This window comes from Corythoichthys intestinalis, chromosome 3 (assembly GCF_030265065.1).
Source record: "Corythoichthys intestinalis isolate RoL2023-P3 chromosome 3, ASM3026506v1, whole genome shotgun sequence".
Taxonomy (NCBI): domain Eukaryota; kingdom Metazoa; phylum Chordata; class Actinopteri; order Syngnathiformes; family Syngnathidae; genus Corythoichthys; species Corythoichthys intestinalis.
The window spans coordinates 4,608,250-4,635,139 of NC_080397.1; the positions used below are offsets into that span (position 1 = coordinate 4,608,250).

The window sequence follows — 26,890 nt, forward strand, 5'->3', positions numbered from 1 at the left end:
GGTGTATAAGAGTTACATTTTATTGAGGGAAACATGAACTCCAACATGTACTGTGAAATACTGCGGCAGCGCATGATCCGCTCCCTCCAGAAACTGGGTGGCAGGGCAGTGTTCCAGCATGGCAATGACCCCAAACACACCTCCAAGATGACCACTGCTTTACTGAAGAGGCTGAGGGTAAAGGTACTGGCCAAGCATGTCTCCAGACTTGAACCCAATAGAACATCTTTGGGGGATCCTCAAGCAGAAGGTGGAGGTGCGCAAAGTCTCAAATATCCGGCAGCTCCCCAACGTCGTCATGGAGGAGTGGAAGAGCATTCCAGTGGCAACTTGTGAAGCTCTGATCAACTCCATGCCCAGGACAGTGACGTCAGTTCTGGATAATAGTGGTGGCCACACAAAATATTGACGGTTGACATGTTGTATGTTGATATTGACAACTTTCACTAAGGGGTGTACTCACTTTTGTTGCCAGGGGTTTAAATATTAATAGCTATATTTTGAGGGGAAAATAAATGAACTCTATTGTATAAACTGCACACAGACTACTTTTCATTGTGTCAAAGTGTCATTTTGTCAGTGTTGTCCCATGAAAAGATATACTTAAATATCTGCAGAAATGCGAGGGGTGTACTCACTTTTGTGATACACTGCAATCCAACAGCCATTCCATCGTAAAGGAACCAAATGGTTCTTTTAATATTATCCCAAAATAAGAAGCAAATTGGTACAAAAAGAATATCAATGGTCTAATTAACTTTATTATATCAGTTCTAAACTTGGGTATTAATTAACACTGTAGCGCTTGCACAAATTGGCAGCGAAATGTGAATTCAGCAAAACAGCACAGGAGTCTTACTCAGGTCATGCACCTCGTTACGTTGTGGTGTCAGTAACCCACCAATGGTCTGCCGAATCGAACGGACCAATAGGAGCGTCGCATTGCCGGATCGAACACACCAATAGGTGTGTTGCGCTGACACATCACTACGGCGCCGACAGTAGTCCTAGTGACGCTACAATACTTTTCTGTTGAATTTTGTGCACTGCATAGATTTTGTTGTGCGCCGAGTCTACTCACAGGCACAGTTTAGAAAAAACATTGCTGTACAGAATATAAATATTTCATCTTTGTCTTGTCGCCTCAGGACTCGACTCGTTGGACTGACACCAGCTGCCGCGAGTGTGAGTGCCGCAACTCCAGGGTGACTTGCTACCTGCCGTCCTGCCCGACATGCCCGCCAGGCACCTTGATCGTTGCCCAGGAGGGACAGTGCTGCCCCCAGTGTCACCAAGGTTAACTAAGTGTGTGTTTGCCCGTTTTGTGTGAATGTGTGTGTCACAAAGGATTGTCTGTCAAGTTGACTTTGACAGCAATAGGTCCCTCGTCTGTTCTCCGCGGACATTTTGTTATGCAAATGAGCAGCCGCGATGAATACCGATGAGGCTTTTAAGGACGAAGGAGCTGTTGTAGGTATTCGCACCGCGTGAAAATCCAGAGGAACTTTCAGGCACGCGTCCTGGGATTAGGTCGACTTTACATATTTGCTGTTTGCGCAGTAAATGTGCTGATTTCCTGCATCGACAACAAGACTCGAGCAGGTCGGTTGAAGGCAACGCAGCAGCTTTAGGAGGCACTCACGCGCAGTACAAATAATCATTGAGAGGGCTTTTGAGTTGCGGAAAAAATATCAGTATCCTTGTGTTTTTGTTTGGCTGACTCATGTTGTTTAAGTCCCTCAAGGAGGCAAAAAGCTTTCTTTCCACAACTGAGAAAAATATAATATCAAAAAGTGAAAAGAAAAAAGAAAAACGTCCTGTTCCGATCACGTGATCGGAAATCGGGCTAATCACGATTTTTCAGAGTATCGGAATAGGTTGAAAAGGATCGGGTTTTTATTTTTAAAAATATATTTGTTTTTCTGCTTCATGCTCGTATAGCCTCTCTGGCTACACTAGGAAGGATATTTTTTTTGCCTTGTAATTTGGACAATATGTTATACCTGTCCGCACTACGTTTAAGGTGCGTTTGTAAACGCCATGCTCCTTGGTGATGACCGAGCAAAAAGGAGGTGTGTGACGTCATCTTCCACGCTGGTCACCTCTGAACCCTCAACTTATAATTTTTCGGCATTGTTCCTTGTCTTTGCCGGACAAATTCAAGCATAAAATTTACAAGCGCTTTCAGTTTTAAAAAGAGGAGCAGGAAAGCTGTGTCAGTACCATTCGCCTCCATTATTCACGATGCCATAATGCAGCACAAAAAAATGGCGATGGCGCGCTCCATGAAGTCACTTCTGCTGGCTGTGATTTTTACACGGTTAGCCGGCGGCTACTCTAGACCGGTTATCTGGTATTTAAGAAATTATCTGGGTCTCTATCCCGTGTAATAAAATATCCGGACAAGCGGTACTTTAGTGTAGCCGATATGCCGTATGGTATAATAAATTGAACGGTTAAGGCCATTATCCTAGTATAGATGTAGCCTACATGCAGTGGTATGAAAAAGTAGAAGTATCTGAACTTTTTGGAATTTCTCACATTTCTGAATTAAATCGCCATCAAATGTGATCTGATCTCTGTCAAAACCACACAGATGAAAAAAAACAATGTCTGCTTTAACTAATACCACCCAAACATTTTCATATTTTAGTGAGGATAGTATGCAAACAATGACAGAAGGGGGAAAAAAATAAGTGAACCATCACATTTAATATTTTGTGCCCCCCCCCGGCAGCAATAACTTCAACCAGACACTTCCTGTAGCTGCAAATCAGTCTGGCACATCGCTCAGGACTAATCTTGGCCGATTCTTCTCCACAAAACTGCTGTAGTACAGTCAGATTCCTGGGATGTCTGGCATGAATCGCTGTCTTTAGGTCATGCCACAGCATCTCAAGTCTGGTTCAAGGTTCAAGTCTGGACTTCGACTTGGCCACTCCAGAACGTGTATTTTATTCTTCTGAAACCATTCTGAAGTTGATTTACTTCTGTGTTTTGTCTTTGTCATTGTCTTGTTGCAGCATCCATTCTCTTTTTAGCTTCAACTGTATGACAGACGGCCTCAGGTTTTCCTGCAAAAACTTCCTGATAAACTTTTGATATCATTCTTCCATTGATGTTTGCAAGTTATCAAGGCCTTGAGGCAGCAAAACAGCCCCAAATCATGATGCTCCCTCCACCATGCTTCACGGTGGGGATGAAGTGTTGATGTTGGTGAGCTGTTCCATTTTTTCTCCACACATGACGTTGTGTGTTATTCCCAAACAATTCAACTCTGGTTTCATCGGTCCACAAAATATTTTGCCAAAACTTCTGTGAAGTGTCCAATTGCCTTTTTGCGAACATTAAACATTCAACGGACGAAGCTCATTGTTTTGCTACGGCGGCCATGTTGGATTTTGTATCTCTAGATCTTATCTTAAAAATCCTGATAAGAATCCTGATAAACAATTGAATTCATTCTTCCATTAATGATTGCAATTCCAGGCCCTGAGGTATGAAAACAGCTCAAATCATGATGTTCCCTCCACCATGCTTCACAGTGGGGATGGGGGGTAGATGTTGGTGAGCTATTCCATTTTTCCTCCACACATGATGTTGTGTGTTGCTACCAAACAATTGAAGTTTGGGTTTATCAGTCCACAAAATATTTTGCCAAAACATCTGTGGCGTGTCCAAGTGCCTTTTTGCGAACATTAAACGAGAAACAATGTTTATTTAGACAGCAGTGGATCCTCTTTGGAGTCCTCCCATGAACACAATTTTTGGCCATAGTTTTACATATGCACAGCACTGAGATATTGGACTGTGACAGTGATTTCTAGTTTCACTCTAGGGGTCTTTTTTTACCTCTCTGAGTATACTGTGCTGAACTCTTAGCATCATCTTTGGTGGACGCCTACTCCTTGGGAGAGAAACAACAGTACCAAACTCTCTCCATTTGTAGACAACTTCTCTGACTGTCGATTGATGAACAGCCAGATTTTGAGAGATGGTTTAGTATCCTTTCCCAGCTTTATAGAAATCAACAATCCTTGATCGCATGCTCTTTTGACTGAGCCATGATGTACATTAGACAATGCTTCTCATCAAGACAATTCTTACCAGGTGTGTGTTTTATAGTGGGCAGGGTAGCTTTAAACCACTCGTGAGTGACTGGGCACACACCTGACTTAAATTGTTTGGTAAAAAATAGTTTCAATTGAACTTTAAAGTGCCTGTGACACAAAAAAAGCATGTTTATTTCATAATACATGCGGTATTTTATGCTCCTGAATGAAATGGACCGCTTGGATGTGTGTGGAAGCGATCGCTATATTTATTTAGTTTTTTTAATCCCGCGCCATGAAAATGAGTGACTGCCGGCAACAGTCTTGAGTTGAGAAAGAGGGCGCTGTGACGTGTACGGATAAAGGAGTCCTCTTCACTATACAGCCGTACTGTTGTATGAGAAGGACTAAGGATTCCGTTAATTTTGCGGATTAATATGTTTATTTTTCGCATCACGCCAGCCAAACGGCTGCAGAAAAATCTTGCTGTACGAGGGAGAGGCGTGTGTGCCTTTTTGGGGTTTCAAACGGTTCCCATTCACCGGTAAGTATTGGCCAAAACAAGCCCTACTACTGTGGGAGCATGGGACTTATGAGGACGTGAGTAAACATCGTGTTTTGTATTATGTCAAATACTGGGATCATTTTAATATGTAAGTGGCTTGCATTTTGTGGCTTACATGCTCCTTGTCCCCTCGGCCGACGACCAGTGGCTTGTCGCACATTCCCCCGCCGGGAGAGCACTATACTCTGCTTATTCCCCTCTTCATGTGCCCGGTGTTTGGTCAAATTTTCCGACCGATCAGAAATTGTAACTTTGAGTTAATAATAAACACTAAGTAAACACAAAGTAAACACTACAAACTTTCTTTAAATAAAGGACTACTTACGTTTGATCATGGATGGGCATGTAAAAAGCTCTCCTCATACACATTAGCTGCACATGTTAGCTGCACAACAACTGCAGCCGCCCTCCTCCACTGAGTCTCTTGCTGTTTACAACTTCGCCGTGTAGAAAAGCATTATTTTGCCATATTCATGTTGACCATTTGGCAGCTACACGCTCCTCCGACGTCGGTCGGTTTGTTCAGTGGTCATTGTCCGGCTGCTTTCCCGGCGAGCTCTCCTGTCCGTAGTAGCAGGGGAAAAAGCTGTAAATTGCTCTCCACCGGGCGGTTTGCCGATCGGCGACGACAATCGAATACGCAGTCGTCATGTGAAATGATCCGGGCTACCCATGTGTGATTTTCCGCTTCGAAGACTTTGAAGCATCACTCAGTTCAGGTTAGCATTTCGGCTAGCTGTCACGCCTCTTGGTTTGTTTACATGCTCCGAAGCCAGGGTAAGGAAATTACATAAGCCTGATTTAGGTGGCATAAAATATCGTTCGGGAGGTGCTACCATAAAGGTGAAGTCCACAGTTTTGACCATTATGGAGTAATTTTGCCATGTCGTCTTGAATAAATGCATTTTTATCATTTCATATTCCATTTAGCACAAGACTGTTATTTGTCATGACCATGCCATTTATTTAGCAATTGGGGAAAATACTTGGATAAAAAGAATATCCCGTAAAAATATAGGAGTAGAGAGACTGAAACAATGACATTTTGCGGCTCTCTTCGTCGTGTTTTCCTCGTTGTGAATAATTCCCCCTCAATGGGCTGCATACTAAATCAGATGAAATCGTGACTCCACTCACGTCATCCACCTATTGGGGACGCTAGAGCCCTATAATGGTAGGCGTGGCTAACCGGCAGATTAAAAGACTAATTTTTCGTCATCTGCGCTTTGCTAAATTGTTGTATATAGTCGAATTGTCTTAAAATATGATTGTAATTCACATAATAATCCTGTTGAAGACTTTTTTTCTCCTGTCGTACGCACTTTAAGTCTCCTTAGGCAGAGGGTTCACTTTCTTATCTTTCCCCCTTCTGTCATTGTTTGCATGCTATTCTCATTAAAATATATGAAAACCAATACGTTTGGGTGGTTTTACTTCAAGCAGACAGTTTTTTCCATTTGTGTGATTTTGGCTAAAATCAGATTACATATGATGGTGATTTCATGCAGAAATGTGAGAAATTCCAAAAAGTTCAGATACTTTTTCATACCATTGTAGATATCGCATATTGGCAATAATTTATTAGACAAAACATCGCCTACTAAAATTTGTTATCGTGACAGGCCTAAGCATAAAACATTCTGGTAACTGCGTTACAGATTCCAGCTACTATCTAACGTTTACCTGTAACTTTCTTATGTTCCTGTTACACCCAATATCTAAGCAGAGCATATCCGGAACTCGCTAACATGTTTGTCTAATATCTGCTGCAGCATTAGTTGTGAAAGTGAAACAAACTAATAAGACTGTGTTATTGTATTTAATGTGTGCCTTTGCAAATGTGTGTCTATGTGAGTTTCAACCAGTCTCCATTAAAAGAAGAACAACAAACTTTCCTTTCCAAATCTCAACCTTGAATCTTATCAGGCTCTACACGGAATGCTTTGATTATTAGAAATGTGTGTGCATATGTGTATGTGGGTGTGCGCACACCTGCTCCCTTTTTGAGCGCGATCCAAAAAGTGTAAATAACCTTAGTGAGAGAAGGGTATGTGTGCATGTGTGTGTGTAGTGAGAGAGAGAAGAGCTAGCGGGATAAATAAAAGGACAACGATGGGTAGAGTTGATGCTGGAGATAAAACACACACAAAAAGACAATTGTCCTTGAGGAGAAAGAGGAGGGGGCCAACTAGGCCGGGCTGTTCTTTTGCTGAGTTCCTGTTAGCATCTTAGACAAAGCCATAAAGCCACTTTCAGACATAATATATCGCAACCGGGAAATGTGACCCGGAATCTACCCGGATTGTGGCTTTCAGACATACGGAAATGTACTGGCACTTTACCAGCTCAGGCATGTTCAGTCTAGAGCAGTGCTTCTCAATTATTTTCTGCTACGCCCCCCCAAGCAAGACGTAAATGTTTCGCGCCCCCCCCAAACTCTCTGCCGCCACTGTAAATAGTATTATTTGTCTATAAAATTACTATTATAAATACGCATCTGCCTAATATTGTGTCCTTTTTTTCTAATAAAGAAAAAAAGTAACATAGATCAACTTATAATAAAGTATAACTTTATTAACATTGTTTTGTTTGTAACAGAGAAGACTTGACGTGCATCAATTTGCCTGAATTAAAAAAAAAAAAAAAAAGTCACATTCAAACTGTAAAAATACACTCAAGGTACATTTTTGACCATTTGATACAGAAAAATAAAATGTAATAAAATCAGTAAATAATAACAAATTCAAATTGATTAGAAACATTCACTCATGAGGACAATATGCCAAAAAATTTGACCCAAAAAACCAAAATGAATAAAGGAAAAAAAAAGAGTGTCCTTGGACAGAAGGACAGTTTTTATTTTTGCTGCTCACACTCAGTATTACCTCCTTTGCAATGGTGTGGAGTCATTTTGCAATGAACATGCTAACAATGCTCACTGGTTTACTGATATAACACTGACAAAGCAGGACGATTGTTGGCAATATTCGGCACGTTTTCGCTGAAAAACAATCAAGCGGCTTATCAATGAGATTGGGGTCGAATGTCTTTAAGTGGCGTCTTAATTGATTTGGCTTCTGGCGGTCCGCTATAATTATTTTTAGACACAGTAAACAGTCTTTCCTCATCACCCCACAGTATTAAAAGTCAAAGCTAAAAGGCAAACGGCACGAACAAACCGCATTCTCTGCGGACGAGGTAGAACCGTAGGTGAGGGCGGTCGTCGTGACGATCCCAAGCCGAAAATGGCACTTATCGGGCGGCGGCGTGAGAACCGGACAAGACAGTGGGTCGCTGCGTGAGTGAGTCCGGTCGGAAAACGGCTTTCGAAAACGGCGGCGGCGCACTGCTCTTCATATTTGTTTTCTGTGTGATGAGTGCTCTTCCTTAGTTCAAAAATACTGCACGCACTCTGAAAATGAGAGCGCCACTGCCACCCACTGAGTGGATGCGCAAGTACACTTTATTCCAGTACGGCAGGAAAAAAAAAAAAAAAAAAGCAGGGTCACACGCGCCCCCCCTGGCATCGCTCTGCGCCCCCCCAGGGGGGCGCGCCCCACTATTTGAGAAGTACTGGTCTAGAGGAAAATGGCCCTTGAAGACCATGCAGTTTGCTTGCCCACCCCTAGTCTAGCGCGTACCAGTCACCAGCAATTACCTAGCAAATTTGTATTTTGTATTTGTCTAACAAGTTCAGGTAACAGTGTCAGTAAAGCCCTTTTCAGACTGTTGTCCGTTAAATTCCCGTGTAAGGTGACGCGGAATTTACCCGTGTCATGGCTTTCAGACATGGGGAGATATTCCGGGAATAACTCGAGTTGGACACAGACTTTTCCCGTGCTAGCGACTCGGTACTCACAGTGCGGGGATGGCGGGGGACGGGATTTTATAACCCGGACATGACATCATTTTTGGTTGGCATCAGCAATAAAATAAACCACGCGTTTCCAAAGATTGATGATGGACTATCTCTTCCTCAGCTCAATGATTCAGTAAAAATTTAATTTCGTTATTTTTCCATGATAACTTTGCTATTTTCAGTTTGCCATGTTAACAATACAGATGTTTGTTTACCGCTTTTCGTCTTACTGCGAAAAAAGAGGAAATGACAATCGGTCCACCATGATATTTACGTCATCAGCTTTCGTGCTGTGACCTGGGAATTAAATGCCAGCTTTCACCCATACCATGTCCCGGGTAACTCGCGGACATTATACTAGGACATGACCTGGTAAATGTCTACGTAATCTCCGTGTCAGTCAACCCAGAAAATTGCTTTCACACCTAAGGGCTAACATTTAAATCCCGGGATTTAAACGGTGTTCAGGTATGTGTGAAAGGGGCTTAATTCTCCCACACATTCTGGTAACGGACGTGTCTAGTAGATACAGATAACCAGATAACAGTCTTGAAAATGCCGATAACCATCTAGGCACATTCTTGTGACTCTTTGCATGTTTTGTTAAAGGGGAAGTTCAGATTTTTTTACATTATGCTTAATCTTCGAGTTAGCGGGAATTTAATTAGTCGGTGGAGTTGATTTCGGTGCAGTTTGTAACTTATTTGTTAGTTTCAGTGCTCAGGAGTGGCTAAGATAACGTGAGTCAATGGTCCCATCTTAGCATGCCAATAAAAAAAAACATATGGACACATGAGACTCACCGATGATCCATGCACGGAATTTGTTCAAAACAATTCCTCTGACTAATTAAAATCCCACTAACTCAAAGATTAAGCCTAATGAAAAAAATTCTGAACTTCCGCTTTAAGTGTTGCAGGGAATAGTGTCTTTTCTTGTATTTACCGTTCTACTGTTTGCATTACTCTAACACACTTGATATAATCAATCAGGGAATAGTATCTTTTCTCGTATTTACTGTTTGACTGTTTGTATTACTCTAACATACCCAATATAAATAAATAGTAATTATATCATAGTTTAAGGAAAACAAGCAGAATATACTTGACATAGGGCATAAAAGATACATGACGCCTTCTGACCACGGAAGCCCAACGCGTACATCATGCAGCTGAGCAAGATTGACGCTGACTACCAGGTGATAGACAAGACATCTACAAGCCCACATCTGCAACACCAAATCCTGCAATCAGCTCTTCAGGACAGTCCAGAACAAATGGCTGGACGACCTGCACTATCCCCTACACCCCATAACAAAGTTCTAAGTTTGAAAATTAGTATACAGATTTATTTTTGCATTGATCACTTAGCCTATCAATTAGTTAAGTTCATATTTGTGAGAATTTTAGCCCTTGACCCCCGTTCACCCAATCCATCCCCAGCAAAAAGTGCACATGCAGGTTATGCTGTTATATCGTCCCTACCACTGTTGAGACCAAACCTACGCCTTTGAATATCTACAGTATATCTCCTGTCATCCCTCCAGAGAAATTTACATCGGTTCGCACATGCTCAGTAGCAATCCGTCGCAATCCAGAAGCCTGTCACGATTGGGTGGTGACAAGGGAAACGATTACGATTTAGCTTGCCGTCTAGCTGGGATTTAGCTTCAACGTCTTGGCGAGGACAGTACAATGACGTATAATACATGTTTTTGGGTACTTATTTTGAGATTGAGGGGGTATGGAGGGGTCCTTAAAGGGTTAATTCGACTTATGAAGAAATTTGGGTTAGGTCTCCAGCATAGGAACGGAACTCGTTCATAACCCGGATACTACCAGTACTTTGCAAGTAATTCTGGGCCTCCAATTTTCCTTCATCTTTTGTACTTTTTTCCAGTATTAATGTGAAATTGGTCTTAAATTGTATTCACTATGGTCTTGAAAAAGTCTTATATTTGGCTTGTTGAAACCTGCAGAGACCCTGACTAACCGCACAGTTCAGAAATTGTTTAGAACATGCCACTAACTGGAGGTTATAGCACAACTTGACGACAGGGTACTGTTAGTATTTTTTTCATTTACTACTTACCTAATTATTTCCAGTGGGAGGAAGGAGCGCTCCATCATGACCACTCTAGAACGTCAGCATAATTAGCCGGGCTTATTTAGTTTTATGAGTTATTAGCGCCTTTGAAATGTAGCTATTCAACAGTTAAACTGAGCCTCATTACGGCAAATAAACAAAGCGGCAAAATCTTTTTGCATTGCATCCAATTGTTGTTGGAGCAAAAGCCTCGGCGGAACCACCAACGCACTGATTTATTCGGCAGATTAGCAGCAATCCTCTTGGTCATTAATGGATTTGCCTATAATGTGCTTGTTACTCACTTGCACCAGGAAATGTTAAAAAGAGGGAAATACAGTTGTTTTTAATGATAAATACTTTCATTTAAGATTTTTTTTTTTCTCAAATGTGAATTCTTACTTGGTGCGTAGCAGAGGTTCCATATGGAACATAATGTGCAAAAATTAGTCACGTCTTTGGTCATGCATGGATTGCGCACGTATGTCATCATTTTCATGCACGCGTGACTCAGATGCTCATTTGCTTGGGTGCAAATGCGCATCAACATACGGAGTTCAAACAACAAGTTAAAGTTAGGATTTCAAACCAGCAACGGATAGCGTTTTAATCTAGGGCTTCTCGCCTGATTAGGGTGACCACTTCCATTAGGTCGAAATGGAGGACATATTTAAAAAAAGAAAAATACAATAAATTTGCGGTGTATTTTCATCAACAATACAGTTTTGCATAGTTTATAGATCATATTTGTATAACTAAATAGTAAACAATACTAAATAGTGAAAAATGCCAATGAAGGTCAACTTCTTTTGACAATTTACGGTATTTAGTTTACAGTACCGTGTTTTCAAATTGCAATGTTCCCAAGAACAAATTTTATTTTGAAACGGTGTTCTGCAAAAATATCGTCTGATAGCTTTTAAGCGTTGTGTTTTCTTTAGGTAGCTTTAAAGCAGAGTCTTTTTTGTTCACCACTTTGGTCACGTAGTGTATTTAAACCAGCCTTATTTGATATTATTACGTTAAAGTTAGTACGTTCTTGCTGTATGCATCTAAACAGAACACGTTGAAAGTGCACGGTAGTACATAGGATGTCAAATTCGACAATGGTAGACATTTCGCCGGTGTGGGATATTTTACAATATTATATTATTATATATTATTATTATATATTATTATATTATATTATTATATTATATTATTATATTATATTATATTATATTATTATATATATTAGATATTTTTATATTTTATTTTACAAACATTTGTAATAAAAGAAATTCTTAAGAACGCGATTTAATTTTTTTGTGTAAAAACACCGTGAGCTTTGAACTGCTCAAAAGAAGTGAACCCTTTATAGACAAATTTGCTTAGCGAAACATGGGCAGCGCCATCTTTGATAATATCTGCTCCGAACTTCCGGTTTCGACAGAACAACATGAAATGTGGTTGAAGTAAGCAGCATGTTAACAAACTTAAAACTGCAAAATCAAACCAGAAGAACCCACAGAATCTCCGAAGATGGATTCAGCACGATGTACAGTGGGGCAAATAAGTATTTAGTCAACCACTAATTGTGCAAGTTCTCCCACTTGAAAATATTAGAGATGCCTGTAATTGTCAACATGGGTAAACCTCAACCATGAGAGACAAAAAAAAACAGGGAAAAAAAACAGAAATCACATTGTTTGATTTTTAAAGAATTTATTTGCAATTCATGGTGGAAAATAAGTATTTGGTCAATACCAAAAGTTCATCTCTTTGTTATGTACCCTTTGTTGGCAATAAAGGAGGCCAAAACGTTTTCTGTAACTCTTCACAAGCGTTTCACACACTGTTGCTGGTATTTTGGCCCATTCCTCCATGCAGATCTCCTCTAGAGCAGTGATGTTTTGTGTCAGGAATGAGCAGGCAGGCAGGTTGTATGGACCCAAATGCAGGGAAACAAAAAATGCAGCGAGGCAGGTGGCAGTGAACTAAAAAAAAAACTTTTAATGATAACTAACAAAATCACAAAGTACAAACAAAAGGGCTATGGCTCAAAAGGCAATGTTCAAACAAAACTTACTTAAGCAGAGGGACTGGTACACGAGGGCGTGGAACGGACTTGACTTTGGTGAAGACGGACATAGACATAGACAATGACGCAACAAGGAGTGACAAGAAACTGGGTCGTTATATACGCAGACAAGGGGTAACGAGACGAAGAACAGCTGGGTAACACAGGTGGATGCAGATTGCAGGATACACTGGGAAAACACACACAGGTGAGAGCAATGGGTAATCACAGGGACAAGTCACACAAGGAGAAACCAAACACAAAACCTAACAGTACCCCCCCCTCAAGGGACGGATCCCAGACGTCCCGAGGAAACAACAAGTCAGAAGGTTGCTCGGAGGAGGGAGCAACACCAGCCCGTCACGGCCAGTCAGGTGGGCGTCCAGGACGCCAGACGTGGGCCGATCGCACGGGTCGATCGGGAGGGCGCCCGGGGCGCCAGACATTGGGTGACCGCATGGGCAGATCAGGCGGGCGTCCCAGACGAGGTAGTGCTCGGTCGTCCATACCGCCACGTTGTGGCAGGAAACGGGGAGCAGCATCGTCGGGGCGAGGGTCAGGAACAGAGTCGGAATCGTCGTGCGAACAAGGAACGGAGTCGGGGTCGTCGTGCGGACCAGGAACAGAGTCGGAGTAGTCTGCTGGCGGAACAGCTTTTGGGTCGTCTGCTGGCGGAACAGCTTTTGGGTCGTCTGCTGGCGGAACAGCTTTTGGGTCGTCTGCTGGCGTGACAGCAGCGGAGTCGCCGTCGTCTGCTGGCGTGACAGCAGCGGAGTTGCCGTCGTCTGCTGGCGTGACAGCAGCGGAGTCGCCGTCGTCTGCTGGCGGGACAGCAGCGGAGTCGCAGGAGTCTGCTGGCGGAACAGCAGCTTGGTCGTCTGCTGGCGGAACAGCGGCGGAGTCGCAGGAGTCTGCTGGCGGAACAGCAGCGGAGTCGCAGGAGTCTGCTGGCGGAACAGCAGCGTGGTCGCAGGAATCTGCTGGCGGGACAGCAGCTTGGTCGCAGGAATCTGCTGGCGGGACAGCAGCGTGGTCGTCTGCTGGCGGGACAGCAGCTTGGTCGTCTGCTGGCGGGACAGCAGCTTGGTCGCAGGAATCTGCTGGCGGGACAGCAGCTTGGTCGCAGGAATCTGCTGGCGGGACAGCAGCTTGGTCGCAGGAGTCTGTTGGTGCAGTCGGCCCGGGCACAGGACTGCGTGGAGTCGGCGCGGGCACTTGACTGCGTGGAGTCGGCGCGGGCACTTGACTGCGTGGAGTTTGCGCGGGAGGCACTTGACTGTATGGAGCCGGCGCGGGAGGCACTTGACTGCGGGGAGCCGGCGCGGGAGGAACTTGACTGCGGGGAGCCGGCGCGGGAGGAACTTGACTGCGGGGAGCCGGCGCGGGAGGAACTTGACTGCGGGGAGCCGGCGCGGGAGGAACTTGACTGCGGGGAGCCGGCGCGGGAGGAACTTGACTGCGGGGAGCCGGCGCGGGAGGAACTTGACAGCGGGGAGCCGGCGCGGGAGGAACTTGACTGCGGGGAGCCGGCGCGGGAGGAACTTGTCTGCGGGGAGCCGGCGCGGGAGGAACTTCAGTGCGGGGAACCGGCACGGGAGGAACTTGACTGCGGGGAGCCTCGGGAAGCCGAGCTGTCAAGACGTGCCCACGACGTCGGCGTGGACGAGATCGCCGAGGCTTTTGGACAGGGTTCTTGGATAGACTGGGTGGTATGGAATGAGGGAGGCCTGAAAAAAACTGAGAGGGTGAAGAAAAGGGCATGGAAAAAAAATCTGGGTCGGAGTCAGAATCAGAATAGAGGAGGTCATATAAATTGTGATCCTCCTCAAAGTCTGAAAAATCAGAATCCAAAAAAATGTGTTGTGGTCTGTGGGTGGTTTGAGGGTGTCGGCGCGGTGGCCGAAAATGAATCTTTCCCGCTGGGTCCAGGATTGGTTGCGTCATTCTGTCAGGAATGAGCAGGCAGGCAGGTTGTATGGACCCAAATGCAGGGAAACAAAAAATGCAGCGAGGCAGGTGGCAGTGAACTAAAAAAAAACCTTTTAATGATAACTAACAAAATCACAAAGTACAAACAAAAGGGCTATGGCTCAAAAGGCAATGTTCAAACAAAACTTACTTAAGCAGAGGGACTGGTACACGAGGGCGTGGAACGGACTTGACTTTGGTGAAGACGGACATAGACATAGACAATGACGCAACAAGGAGTGACAAGAAACTGGGTCATTATATGCGCAGACAAGGGGTAACGAGACGAGGAACAGCTGGGTAACACAGGTGGATGCATATTGCAGGATACACTGGGAAAACACACACAGGTGAGAGCAATGGGTAATCACAGGGACAAGTCACACAAGGAGAAACCAAACACAAAACCTAACAGTTTTGGGGCCGTCGTTGGGCAACACGGACTTTCAACTCTCTCCACAGATTTTCTATGGGGTTGAGATCTGGAGACTGGCTCGGCCTCTCCAGGACCTAGAGATGTTTCTTACGAAGCCACTCCTTTGTTGCCCTGGCTATGTGTTTGGGATCATTGTCATGCTGAAAGACCCAGCCACATCTTATCTTCAATGCCCTTACTGATGGAAGGAGATTTTCACTCAAAATCTCTCGATACATGGCCCCATTCATTCTTTCCTTTACACAGCTCAGTCGTCCTGGTCCCTTTGCAGAAAAACAGCCCCAAAGCATGATGTTTCCACCCCCATGCTTCACAGTGGGTATGGTGTTCTTCGGATGCATTTCAGTATTCTTTCTCCTCTAAACACGAGAACCTGTGTTTCTACCAAAAAGTTCTATTTTGGTTTCATCTGACCATAACGCATTCTCCCAGTCCTCTTCTGGATCATCCAAATGCTCTCTAGCGAACCGCAGATGGGCCTCGATGTGTACTGGCATCAGCAGGGGGACACGTCTGGAAGTGCAGGATTTGAGTCCCTGGCGGCGCATTGTGTTACTAATAGTAGCCTTTCTTACTGTGGTCCCAGCTCTCTGTAGGTCATTCACTAGGTCACCCCGTGTGATTCTGGGATTTTTGCTCACCGTAGTTGTTATCATTTTGACCCACGGGGTGAGATCTTGCATGGAGCCCTAGATCGAGGAAGATTATCAGTGGTCTTGTATGTCTTCCATTTTCTAATAATTGTTCCCACAGTTGATTTCTTTACACCAAGCGTTTTACCTATTGCAGATTCAGTCTTCCCAGGCTGGTGCAGGTGCAGGTCTATAATTTTGTCTCTGGTGTCCTTCGACAGCTCTTTGGTCTTGGCCATAGTGGAGTTTGGAGTGTGACTGACTGAGTTTGTGGACCAATAATTATACCGATAATGAGGTAAAACAGGTGCCATTAATACAGGTAACGAGTGGAGCCTCGTTAGACCTCGTTAGAAGAAGTTAGACCTCTTTGACAGCCAGAAATCTTGCTTGTTTGTAGGTGACCAAATACTTATTTTCCACTAATTTGGAAATAAATTCTTTAAAAATCAAACAATGTGATTTTCTGTTTTTTTTTTCTCCCCACATTCTGTCTCTCATGGTTGAGGTTTACCCATACTGACAATCTAATCTTTTCAAGTAGGAGAACTTGCACAATTGGTAGTTGACTAAATACTTATTTGCCCAACTGTAGATGAGACTCCGAGACTTCCTGTGCTGTGCGTGAACTCCTGGAAGTGCCTATATATATATGGTTGAAAGTGGAATGTTTTGAACAGCGTCCAGCTTCAAAACACCAGTGTGGATCTACCTCACCATACGCCTTAAATCGTAACCAGCTGTAGAGAATAAGTTATGGATGTGCTTTAAACTTAAGACTTACTTACTCAAAAGATTGTATGTTTGTTTTTATCACTTCGTTGATCATTCGTGGACAAAACTATAACAATCTGTGCAACCTGTGTTGACGTGAGGTGTAGATTGATAAGCCTGCCACTTTAGTGACCAAAATGAGGCGAAATTACGAATAATATTACAGTTGCCGAATGCAGAAGGGCTGACATGGATTTTGTTGTTACAAGGAAATACTACAAAGTATGTACATATAAACAAAATTAGTATGTCATTCTTTTTTATTGCCGATATTGATCGCAATAAAACATTTGGACAACATGATTCCTATTCAATTGGTGCAGGTGCAAAACAAGTTCAATACATCACAATTTATAAAATTATTAGGAAAACATTATAGAAGCATGAGCCGAACATTCCATCATCAAAGTACAACGCACGTATACTCGATATTTTTCCATCGATGTACAGTGAATGTTGTGAGGTATTCATTTGTCGTCCCTTGCCTAATAGCATTTTTCACCTGTAAACAAACGAACGAGCGTTTTTTGTGCGATCCTACATGTACTGATTAGCAACAGGCGAGCAGCAGATAGCATGTTTTGCAACCACAGCAGTAGTTGTAATATATTAAACATCATCATAATTACAATCATCATTATAATAACAATATCAAAGACAACAAGTTGTTTCATGCGTGAGATTTTAGCTTTAGTATTTTTTTGAGCACCGGACAAATGAAAATGTAACACCAGCGGCAACATGGCTACATAAACACCTGATCTTTGTGATGGCACAAGCTTGGTTCCACATCTGCCCTCATTAAACATATTGTCATCCCATGTCGTGATGATGGCAGAGGGATGCGGTATTTGCAAATTATCTTTTTTGAGGGGTTTTGATGAGTAATGTTACTCCAGCTCCACTGCTCCACTGTTGTTTTGGATGGAAAAAGTGTCAAACGAAAGTCGCGAGCAGAAATGCGGAAGTAAAGCGGAAGTACCTCGGAAACTTGTCCATAAGAGGAACAACTTTACAAAGTTTAGCACCAGTTATTTTGTTTTCCAGAGGCGATGAGTGTTCTTGAAAAAATGTTTTCAATGTCAACGCACCTGCTGCTCACCTCATTCTTTTATGTTTCGTGCTCGCCGTTTAACGTTCTACGGCTGCTTTGACCCTGCTGCTCACGTCTACGCCACACTATCGAACGAGTCTCGACTGCTTTTGGCGAGGAAATCGCACTCTTTCGTCCATTCAATGTTAAAAGATGTCCTCCTTTTTTGGCATGTTTGGTAGCACTGTTGTAAAATGTCGGCGAGGAAATGATGTCGTCAGATAGCCAAACATGAAGCTTTGTTTACATTTTATTGAACAATGATATCGGACATTTTTAACCAAAGCCACTCTTAGCCGATCAAAGACTAGTTGTGACAACCGTGGGGATGAGTTGCGTCACATAAACTGAACCGCGGCCGATCTTTTTTAAAAGCTGGACAAATAGTGTCCGGCTAATGGGCTGTGCCGTACGGCGGACACATGAGTGAAAAGGCTGAGTGTGCGTCTTAAAACCCAAAATCCTAAACCTAATCTAAAGTTTTAAATGAAGGTTTCAAATAACGGTTTAAGCTAGTGGTAGTGTTACAATAAAAAGGGTTGAATCCCTTGAAAGATTCAAGATGTTTAAAAGCTTATGTTACGGTTTCGGAAGAAAGTTTTGGTTTCACATCAAGTTTTAAAGGTTTCAAGTTTATGACTCCTCATCAGTCCTGTGATGACACCAAGTGACAAAAACAGATAAGGCGTCAACACATCAGCAGCGTGTGACCTTTCTCTTTGCCGTTTGTCACATCAGCGACATCACACCTGAGCCCCCCCTTCCCTCATCACTTCGGGATTCACTCCGTGTCACAGTTTCAATTTTGTGCTCCATTGGCGCAATAAAAAATGATTGCTTTGTTGATAAGCAATATTACAGATCGACACGGAATAAGTGCAAATGTGCGAAATTGAGAATCTTAAAAAAAAATCATCATGCTAAATACAATTACTGTGGTACCTCTACTTATGAATGTCTCTACATACAGAATTTTCAGGTTAAGACACGCCTCAAGGGGAAAATATTGCCTCTTGTGACGAGAGAAAAGTCAGGATATGAAAGGCAAAAATACAGTATGGCTGGTACTCGCAGCTCCCAGAGTTTACTGAACATAACATACTAATAGCTGCTCTGCCATTTGCTATTGCCTAGCATTCCTGGCATCCAAATGGCTAAAAGGGACCTCTACTGTATGTGTATGTGTGTATTCCAGCGTCCACTTCATTTGCCCCTCGTGTTCCGACAGCTTTACATGAGTGTGTTAACTTTGATTCTTTAATCTATTGTTGTCTTTTTGCAGTATGTACAACTCTGGTTTTATGTTTATTGTGCGATAATCTAATTGTAACGTGTATTTGTTACATGTTTTTATGCATTTCTAAGCATTATAAAATATTTCTGCCTGAATTTGGGGGGGCTTGGAACCAATTTTCCTTCTAATTTTTCATGTGCCTGAGCAGACACACAAGCTCCCTGACCACACCGTGGATCACTGTGAGCAATATCCGATGTGTACGCTGTGGCCACACGCCAGTGTCACGCCTGTTGAAAACCTTGGATCATAGCAAGCTACACGGTTTATTAAAAGAATCAAATTACAGCAGAACTTTTCATTAGTTTACTTGTAATATAATAAAAAATATATAATATAGCATCCCCAAACCATGACACTTCAACCTCCATGCTTCACAGTTGGTATGAGGTTCTTTTCCTGGAATGCTGTAGGCCTATTGGGTTTACGCCAAACATGTCCTCTGTTCTGGCCTACAAATAATTCCATTTTAGATTCATCTGTCCAAAGAACATTATTCCACAATTCCTGTCTTTGTCTACATTAACTCTGGCAAACTTCAGTCTGGCCTTCATGTTCTTCTTGAAGAGAAAAGTTTTCCTCCTAGCACACCTCTCATAGAGGTTAAACTTGTGTAATGTAGTTTCTTTCTGATTGTGGAGGCATGCACCTTTACATCAACAGTAGCAAGCCTGCTGTACTTCCCGTGACGACATTTTAGGGTTTTTGGAGACTTGTTTTAGCATCTTGCGGTCTGCTCTCGGAGGGAACTTGCTTGGGCGGCCAGACCTGGGCATGTTGGCAGTTGTTTTGAATGTCCTCCACTTGTAGATTTTTCTCCGGACAGTGCAATGGCGGATTATATATTCTTTACAGATCTCTAGAAATCTCTTACCAGACTCATAAGGGTCTACAATCTTCTTTCTGTAGGCCTCAGACAGTGCCTTTGATCTCACCATGCTGTTTTCTCTCACTTCAAAAGTCAGTCACTGTTGACAGTATTCTGCTTTGAGGAGTGGGGCAAACTTTCTTCAGACCGATGTCAAAGATGGCTCCAAAAATCTTGTCACTGAAGTTATTTCAGCCAAGGGGGCTAACACTAGATATTTAAGTGGTAGGTTGTCCTAAATTATTCCTCAGTTAGAATATGCATTTTTGTTGATATATTTGGTTTAATGAGTAAAACAATGTTATTTTTTGTTATTTACCGGCAATTAAATCACTTTATTTTCCAGTGATGAAGAAAAACAAGATCAGACATTGATACGTGAATACTTCTTACTAAAGAACTGAATCTTTAATGGGATGTCCTATTTTTTTCACATGACTGTATATACAATCCTGGTCTAGTAACCCACGAATAGGAGTGTTGCGTTGCCGTATCAAATGCACCAATTGGAGTGTTGCGTTGCAATATCGAAGGCACCAATAAAAGTGTTGCGCTGACACATCACTGCTTCGCCGAGAGTAGTCCTATTGACACTACAATATGTTTCTGTTGAATTCTATTTTGTGCGCTGCATAGATTTTCTTGTTCGCTGAGTATGTGCAAGCAGTGCGCAATTGCGCACGCACGCAGTTTAGAGGGAACATTGCTTGGGCATTAGGCATTAGGGCATTTACATGGAAAACGCTTCTGTGCTTACAGAATTTTCAAGTTAAAAAGCTACTTCCAGAACCAATTAATTTCGTAAGTTAATGTACCAATGTATTCTTCTGTTGTCTGAGTGTCTGGGTGTGTAGTTGCTTGTGTTAGGTTGCTTGCTTAGTTGCTTGGTTAAGGTTGGTTTATTTAATAGTTGTTTGAGTAAATGGTTGATTTGGCTTTTTGAATTGCTTTTTCAGTTCCATGTGATGCGGACTGTCAGTCATGTTCCGGAACTCCCAATCACTGCGACAGCTGCAAGGACCCGAAGGCCATCCTCCATCTTGGCCGCTGTCTGTTCGTCTGTCCCGATGGATTCTTCCCAGACGGAGCAGAGTGTGCAGGTATTTTCTTACATTGCTGGCTTTTTTTTTTAAACATGTTTTTATTTCCGCCTTTAATTCAAGTAAAAATTCTTTAGCTGCAACTCATATTTTTACTTCACAAAATGAAATATGAATAGTTTTTAAGGATTGCGATTTTACTACAGCAAAAAATAATGATAAATCCTAAACATTTTATTTAACTTTTGTTACTTCATAAAAAATAAAAAATGTTCGGTAACACTTTAGTTTAAAGTCCTAATAATAAGCATTAATAAGATTAATAAGTGTTTTTAAGTATACGATTTTATACGATGCTTATTCACATTTATATTTGTATAAGTCTACATAAGGGTTCATAATGGCTTTTTAATCAGGCAATGAGACATTTATAAAAAAAAAAAAAAAAAAAAACCATTCATAAGTCATAGGGCCCTTGTAGGTCCTTATAAGATGGAAATTAAATGTTTGTGAGACTGTTTAAGCAATAATATTGCCAATTTAACATTCAAGACACTTATGAGAGTCTTAACCTAGCCAGTGAATTTGTGTCCAATCCTAATTCATTTTTTGCTTCAATACAAATAGAATATTCTTAATCGTACCGCTCAACAATTACTTTGCAAGAATTTGTTAACTGTACCGTTAGTTTTGCTTTTTGCAGTGACGGAATGCCTTATTCAGGCTAACAAATCTTTATAAATGCATTATTAAGCCTTTAATAAACAATTAACTGAACTTTATGCAGCTACTGGATCTAGAGCGAGAACAAGGCACATTAAATATTAACTACACATTAGGATTGAACGATAATGGAAAAAACTAGCATTGCGACTTTTTGGTATGAAAAAGAATCTGAACCTTTTGGAATATCTCACGTTTCTGCATAAAATCACCATCAAATGTGATCTGATCTTTGTCAAAATCACACAGATGAAAAAACTGTCTGCTTTAACTAAAACCACCCAAACATTTATAGGTTTTCATATTTTCATGAGGATACTATATGAACAATGACATGAGGGGGAAAATAAGTAAGTGAAACATCACATTTAATATTTTGTATATTTGTAAAAAAAAAAAAAAACATGCAGTTAGCATTTATTTTACTCAAATATGTCGAAGTACGATAATAGTCTGTTAGTCAATGTGGCTGTCGCCATATGTAAGCAGGGCTTTTCCAGTGAAATTTCTTGTGAATAAATGCTTAATCCCTAAATTCATAATAGATATGAACAGATAAGACAGTCTGGATTCTTGGTTAAAAGCAAAAAAAACGTGCAGTTGGCATTTATTTTATGTAAATATGTCAAAGAATGATCCTAGTCTGTTAAACAATGTGGCGGCAGCCTTACAACAAAGAGCTTTTTACGTTGAAAATTCTTGTGAAAAAATGAAAATAGACTAATTACCTTGAATTCTTGAACAAATCACTCCTGAGACAATCTTTCCTGTTTGTATGTGGTACAGCTTTTGTACTTTTTCAACATAAATCTGGCGTTGGATTGCTGCATGTGTCGCTACGACCGTCTGCAAATAACTGAAGCGGATTGAGGGATGGCCCCCTAGTTGAAGGCGTGGCGCAGTGAAGGTCGAATCTGACCAGTCAATATCATTATGAAGTCGATGCCTTAATCTAAATCGTAACCAAATGTTTTAATAAAACATTTTATTGTAAACATTTTAGCAGTCATTCTTATATTGAAAATGTAAGAAAAGTTCCATGTAAAATATTTTGTTTTAATGGGTTTTTTTTGTTTGTTTGTTTTTTACAAATTTGTAAATATTTGTAAATATTTAAACTAGTGTTGTCAAATTTATCGCGTTAACGGGCGGTAATTAATTTTTTTAATTAATCACGTCAAAATATCTGACGCATTTAACGCATGCGCGGAATGACCCGCTCATGCATTGCTTCAAACAGATTACAATGACGCAGTTTTTTTGCACATTGAGAGCTAACAGGCAGAGAAAGGCGAGTTACACAGGCGTTCATTGGACCGCGCCGTTTATTGGCATAAGCTTCAGCAACTCCTTCACAACAAACAAATATCATTTAGTGAAAGCACACCAAAAATATTAGTCCTATCTCTCAAAAAAAAAAAAAAAAATGTTCACAAAAAGAAAAGCGCTCAATGCAAAAGAGAACTGGCATTCCCAATCCAAACAGCTATGCAAAATACACATAAAACTTACTCAGACTCTGGTCAAACTCTATTTAAACATTTCGTTTAGCTCAACAAATACACTGGATGGCAATATTTAGTCACAATATGTACAAAATATCAGAGGTCTCATATGTTGTGGAGCCAGCACTCAAATGAGGTGGATGGACCAGTAAATGGGGAACTACGGCGTCAGTCGAGAGACAAAACACACTCATTGACTTGATTTCTAAGTAATTTAAAATTCGCCATTGACACCTTATGGTGTATTTCAATCACTACCTCAGGTAGTTAAAGACACTGGAAGAACGGCAGGGAGCCCGATGTGACGTTATCGCATAGCGACGTCAACAATGGCGAGCCACTAGTATATTTTTTGATTGAAAATTTCACAAATTTTATTAAAACGGAAACATTAAGAGGGGCTTTAATATAAATTACTATAACTTGTACTAACATTTATCTAAGAACTACAAGTCTTTCTATCCGTGGATCCCTTTAACAGAAAGAATGTTAATAATGTTAATGCCATCTTGTGGATTTATTGTTATAATAAACAAATACAGTACTCATGTACAGTATGTTGAATGTACTGTATATATCCGTTCTGTATCTTATCTTTCCATTCCAACAATAATTTACAGAAAAAATATGGCATATTTTAGAGATGGTTTGAATTGCAATTAATTACGATTAATTAATTTTTAAGCTGTGATTAACTCGATTGAAAAATTTTAATCGTTTGACAGACCTAATTTAAACCTGTGAATTCATCTATGTATGTTTGATTCATTTAATCTCAGTACATTTGCAATTAAAAAAAGAAGCCAGTACAAGTGGTGTACATACATAATAAATATCCATAAATACATATTTAAATGGAGATTTAGACTTGCATCCATCATGCTTGACTGAGGCCACGTCCTTCAATTATTCATCTGACATCACAGAGGACTGAATTGCAGTTAACCTTCAACCAGCAAACATGTTCAACTTTCGACTCCACCATTCAAAAAGAAAATAGTGGAAACGCGTACACGCAAAAATATTTCAAACTATGACCTCAAGTACACTCATACATGTGTACGTATATCATTGTCAAAACAAGTTATTATTGCAACTCACCTTGACCTGAGGCATCATTTCGGTCTTTTCTGTTTTTGCACCTCATTAACCAGCTCTCCTTACTTTTATTACCCATTAAGCCATAAATAGTGAAACCATTAAAGCTATTAGATGGGAAACGTTGAAAGTACGAGCTCCTAATGTTTGCGATACTAACATAATTTTGACCCCAAACATTCTGGACACATACTTAACTTTAAAGTGCCTGTGACACGAAAAAGCATGTTTATCTCATAATACACGCGGTATTTTATGCCCCTGAATGATATGGACCGCTTGGATGTGTGTGGAAGCGATCGCTATTTTTATTTAGTTTTTTTAATCCCGCGCCATGAAAATGAGTGACTTCCGGCTTCGGTCTTGCATTGAGGGGGAGGGCGCTGTGACGTGTACGGTAGAAGACGTCCTCTTCACGCTACAGTGTACTGTTGTGTATGAGGACGAAGGATTCAGCTGATTTTGCGGATTAATATGTTTACTTTTCGCATCACGCCAGCCAAACGGCTGCAGAAAAATCATTCTGTATGAGGGAGAGGCGTATGCGCCTTTTTAGAGTTTCAAAAGGTTCCCATTCACCGTGGATATTGGCCAAGCCCTACTACTGTGGGACCATTGGACTTACGAGGAAGTGAGTAAACATCTTGTTTTGTAATATGTCAAATACGAATACAGCAATTACAAAGTAAACACTACAAACTTCCTTTAAATAAAGGACTACTTACGTTTGATCATTAAAAGGCATGTAAAGAGCTCTCCTAATGCTCATTAGCAGCAGCATGTTAGCTGCACAACAACTCCAGCCACCCTCCTCCGGGAACGAACTGTAAATTGCTCTCCGTCGGGCGGTTTGCCGATCCGCGAAGACAATCGACAACCGGGTCGTCATGTCAAATAATCCAGGCTAGTTATGTGTGATTTTCCGCTTCCAAGACTTTGAAACATCACTCGGTCCGGGTTAGCATGTCGGTTAGCTGTCACGCCTTCTGGTTTGTTTACATTCTCCGAAGCCGGGGAAGGGAAATGACATATGTCCGATTTAGGTGTCATAAAATATCGTTCGGGAGGTGTGACAGTAAAGGTGAAGTCGACAGTTTTGACCATTATGGAGTAATTTTGCCATGTCATCCTGAATAAATGCATTTTTATTATTTCATATTCCATTCAGCACAAGACTGTTATTTGTCATGACCATGCCATTTATTTAGCAATTGGGGAAAATACTTGGATAAAAAGAATATCCTGTAAAAATATTGAAGTAAAGAGACAGAAACACTGACATTTTGCCGCTCTCTTCGTCGTGTTTTCCTCGTTGTGAATAGTTCCCCCTTGACGGGCTGACTGGTCCTTCTCAAGCCATTTATATAGCTATTGGGGGAAAATACTTGGATAAAAAGAATATCCTGTAAAAATATTGGAGTAGAGAGACTGAAACAATGACATTTTGCGGCTCTCTTCGTCGCGTTTTCCTCGTTCTGAATAATTCCCCCTCAATGGGCTGAATAGTAAAACCGATGAGCCCAGTCTACCACTGACGTCATCCACCTGTTGGGGACGCTAAAGCCCTATAATGGTAGGCGTGGCTAACCGGCAGATTAAAAGACTAATTTCTCGTCATCTGTGCTTTGCTAAATTGTTGTATATAGTCGAATCGTCTCAAAATATGATTCTAATTCACATAATAATGCTTTTTAAGACTTTTTTTCTCATGTCATATGCTCTTTAAAAGCTCTGTTTTGCTAAATGTTTCCGGTGACTGATTTTGCCACCCGCGTCCCCACAGTCATACAAGTATGAACACCTATTTTGGCATGTTATCCTGCTATTGGCCAATTTACAGAGAGCTTTCGACTCTACGGTCTGCTCCTGCCGCCGGACTATAATACTCTGTGGAGCCGCAAAATGTCTTCATACATGTGCGTGGGTTCAAAGTGTATAAAAATAAACTACTTGTGGATGAGAATAGCAGCTACCATTGCTAACTTCAGCTATTCCGTTGGCCTCAAAGTTTTAAAAGATTTATACCAGTGGTACCTTGGGACTGCCGGCGAGGAATGAGGGCAGCGACGCAAAGTGAAACTCCATCTTTGGCACCAAGATGTGATATGATGTCCTATCTTACAAGATGCTGAGCTATGAAACACAAGATGAGACGCGTCTAAAAACAAGAGAATCTACTGCACTGAAAGTAACTCAGTGATGGCAACAATTAATCAACTTCGCCTCAATTTTCATTATGTTATAGTCAACCACAACATTACATCGTCATTCTGGGGAAATTTTTAGCTGTCATTTGTCATGAACGGCAAGCCCTTGATGTGGATCCACTCACAGACTCGGAGACCAGGAATAGCGTATGTTTGTATTTAATAAGTACAACCAAGGGAGCACGCCAAAAAAACAACTATTAGACTCAACTCTACCCCCTCCCTCCCAATACCTACGTATTCCCTCTCCTCTGAAAGCTAATTTGATAACTAGCTGCTGATACAGCAATAACAATCCACATCGTCTGCACATCATCAAACATAATCACATAAACTCGCCCCAAGTATTTGACGACAATTGAAAACACACAATAAAAACTATAAAAGGTGTTATATACAGGTGTTATCTCTGAGGATTTTTCACAAGCAACAAATGTGCGCGGAGGCTTGCAGTTGTCACCTCTCACTCAGCTGGGCTCTTCTTCGTGTGCACTAAGACATCTTCTTCATGTGTACATGTGCTCACGTGCGGAAGTACTACGTGCTCTACGCTTCCTGCGCCAAAATAAAAGCATGTATCACAAAATAAAGTCAACATTTAAAAAAAGAAAGAAACGACAAGGCTCGGGCGT

The 26,890-nt window shown here is 41.5% G+C and overlaps 1 protein-coding gene across 3 annotated transcripts in view; it reads left to right on the forward strand.

The window, feature by feature from the left end:
- fras1 (Fraser extracellular matrix complex subunit 1) overlaps positions 1-26,890 on the forward strand; it is a 451,829-nt gene that overhangs the window by 186,844 nt on the left and 238,095 nt on the right. For all 3 annotated transcript variants that reach the window (XM_057831795.1, XM_057831797.1, XM_057831798.1), the window contains 2 exons: positions 1,149-1,296; positions 20,642-20,785. In XM_057831795.1, coding sequence (XP_057687778.1) covers positions 1,149-1,296; positions 20,642-20,785 — 292 coding nt within the window. The remainder of the gene's footprint in view (positions 1-1,148; positions 1,297-20,641; positions 20,786-26,890) is intronic.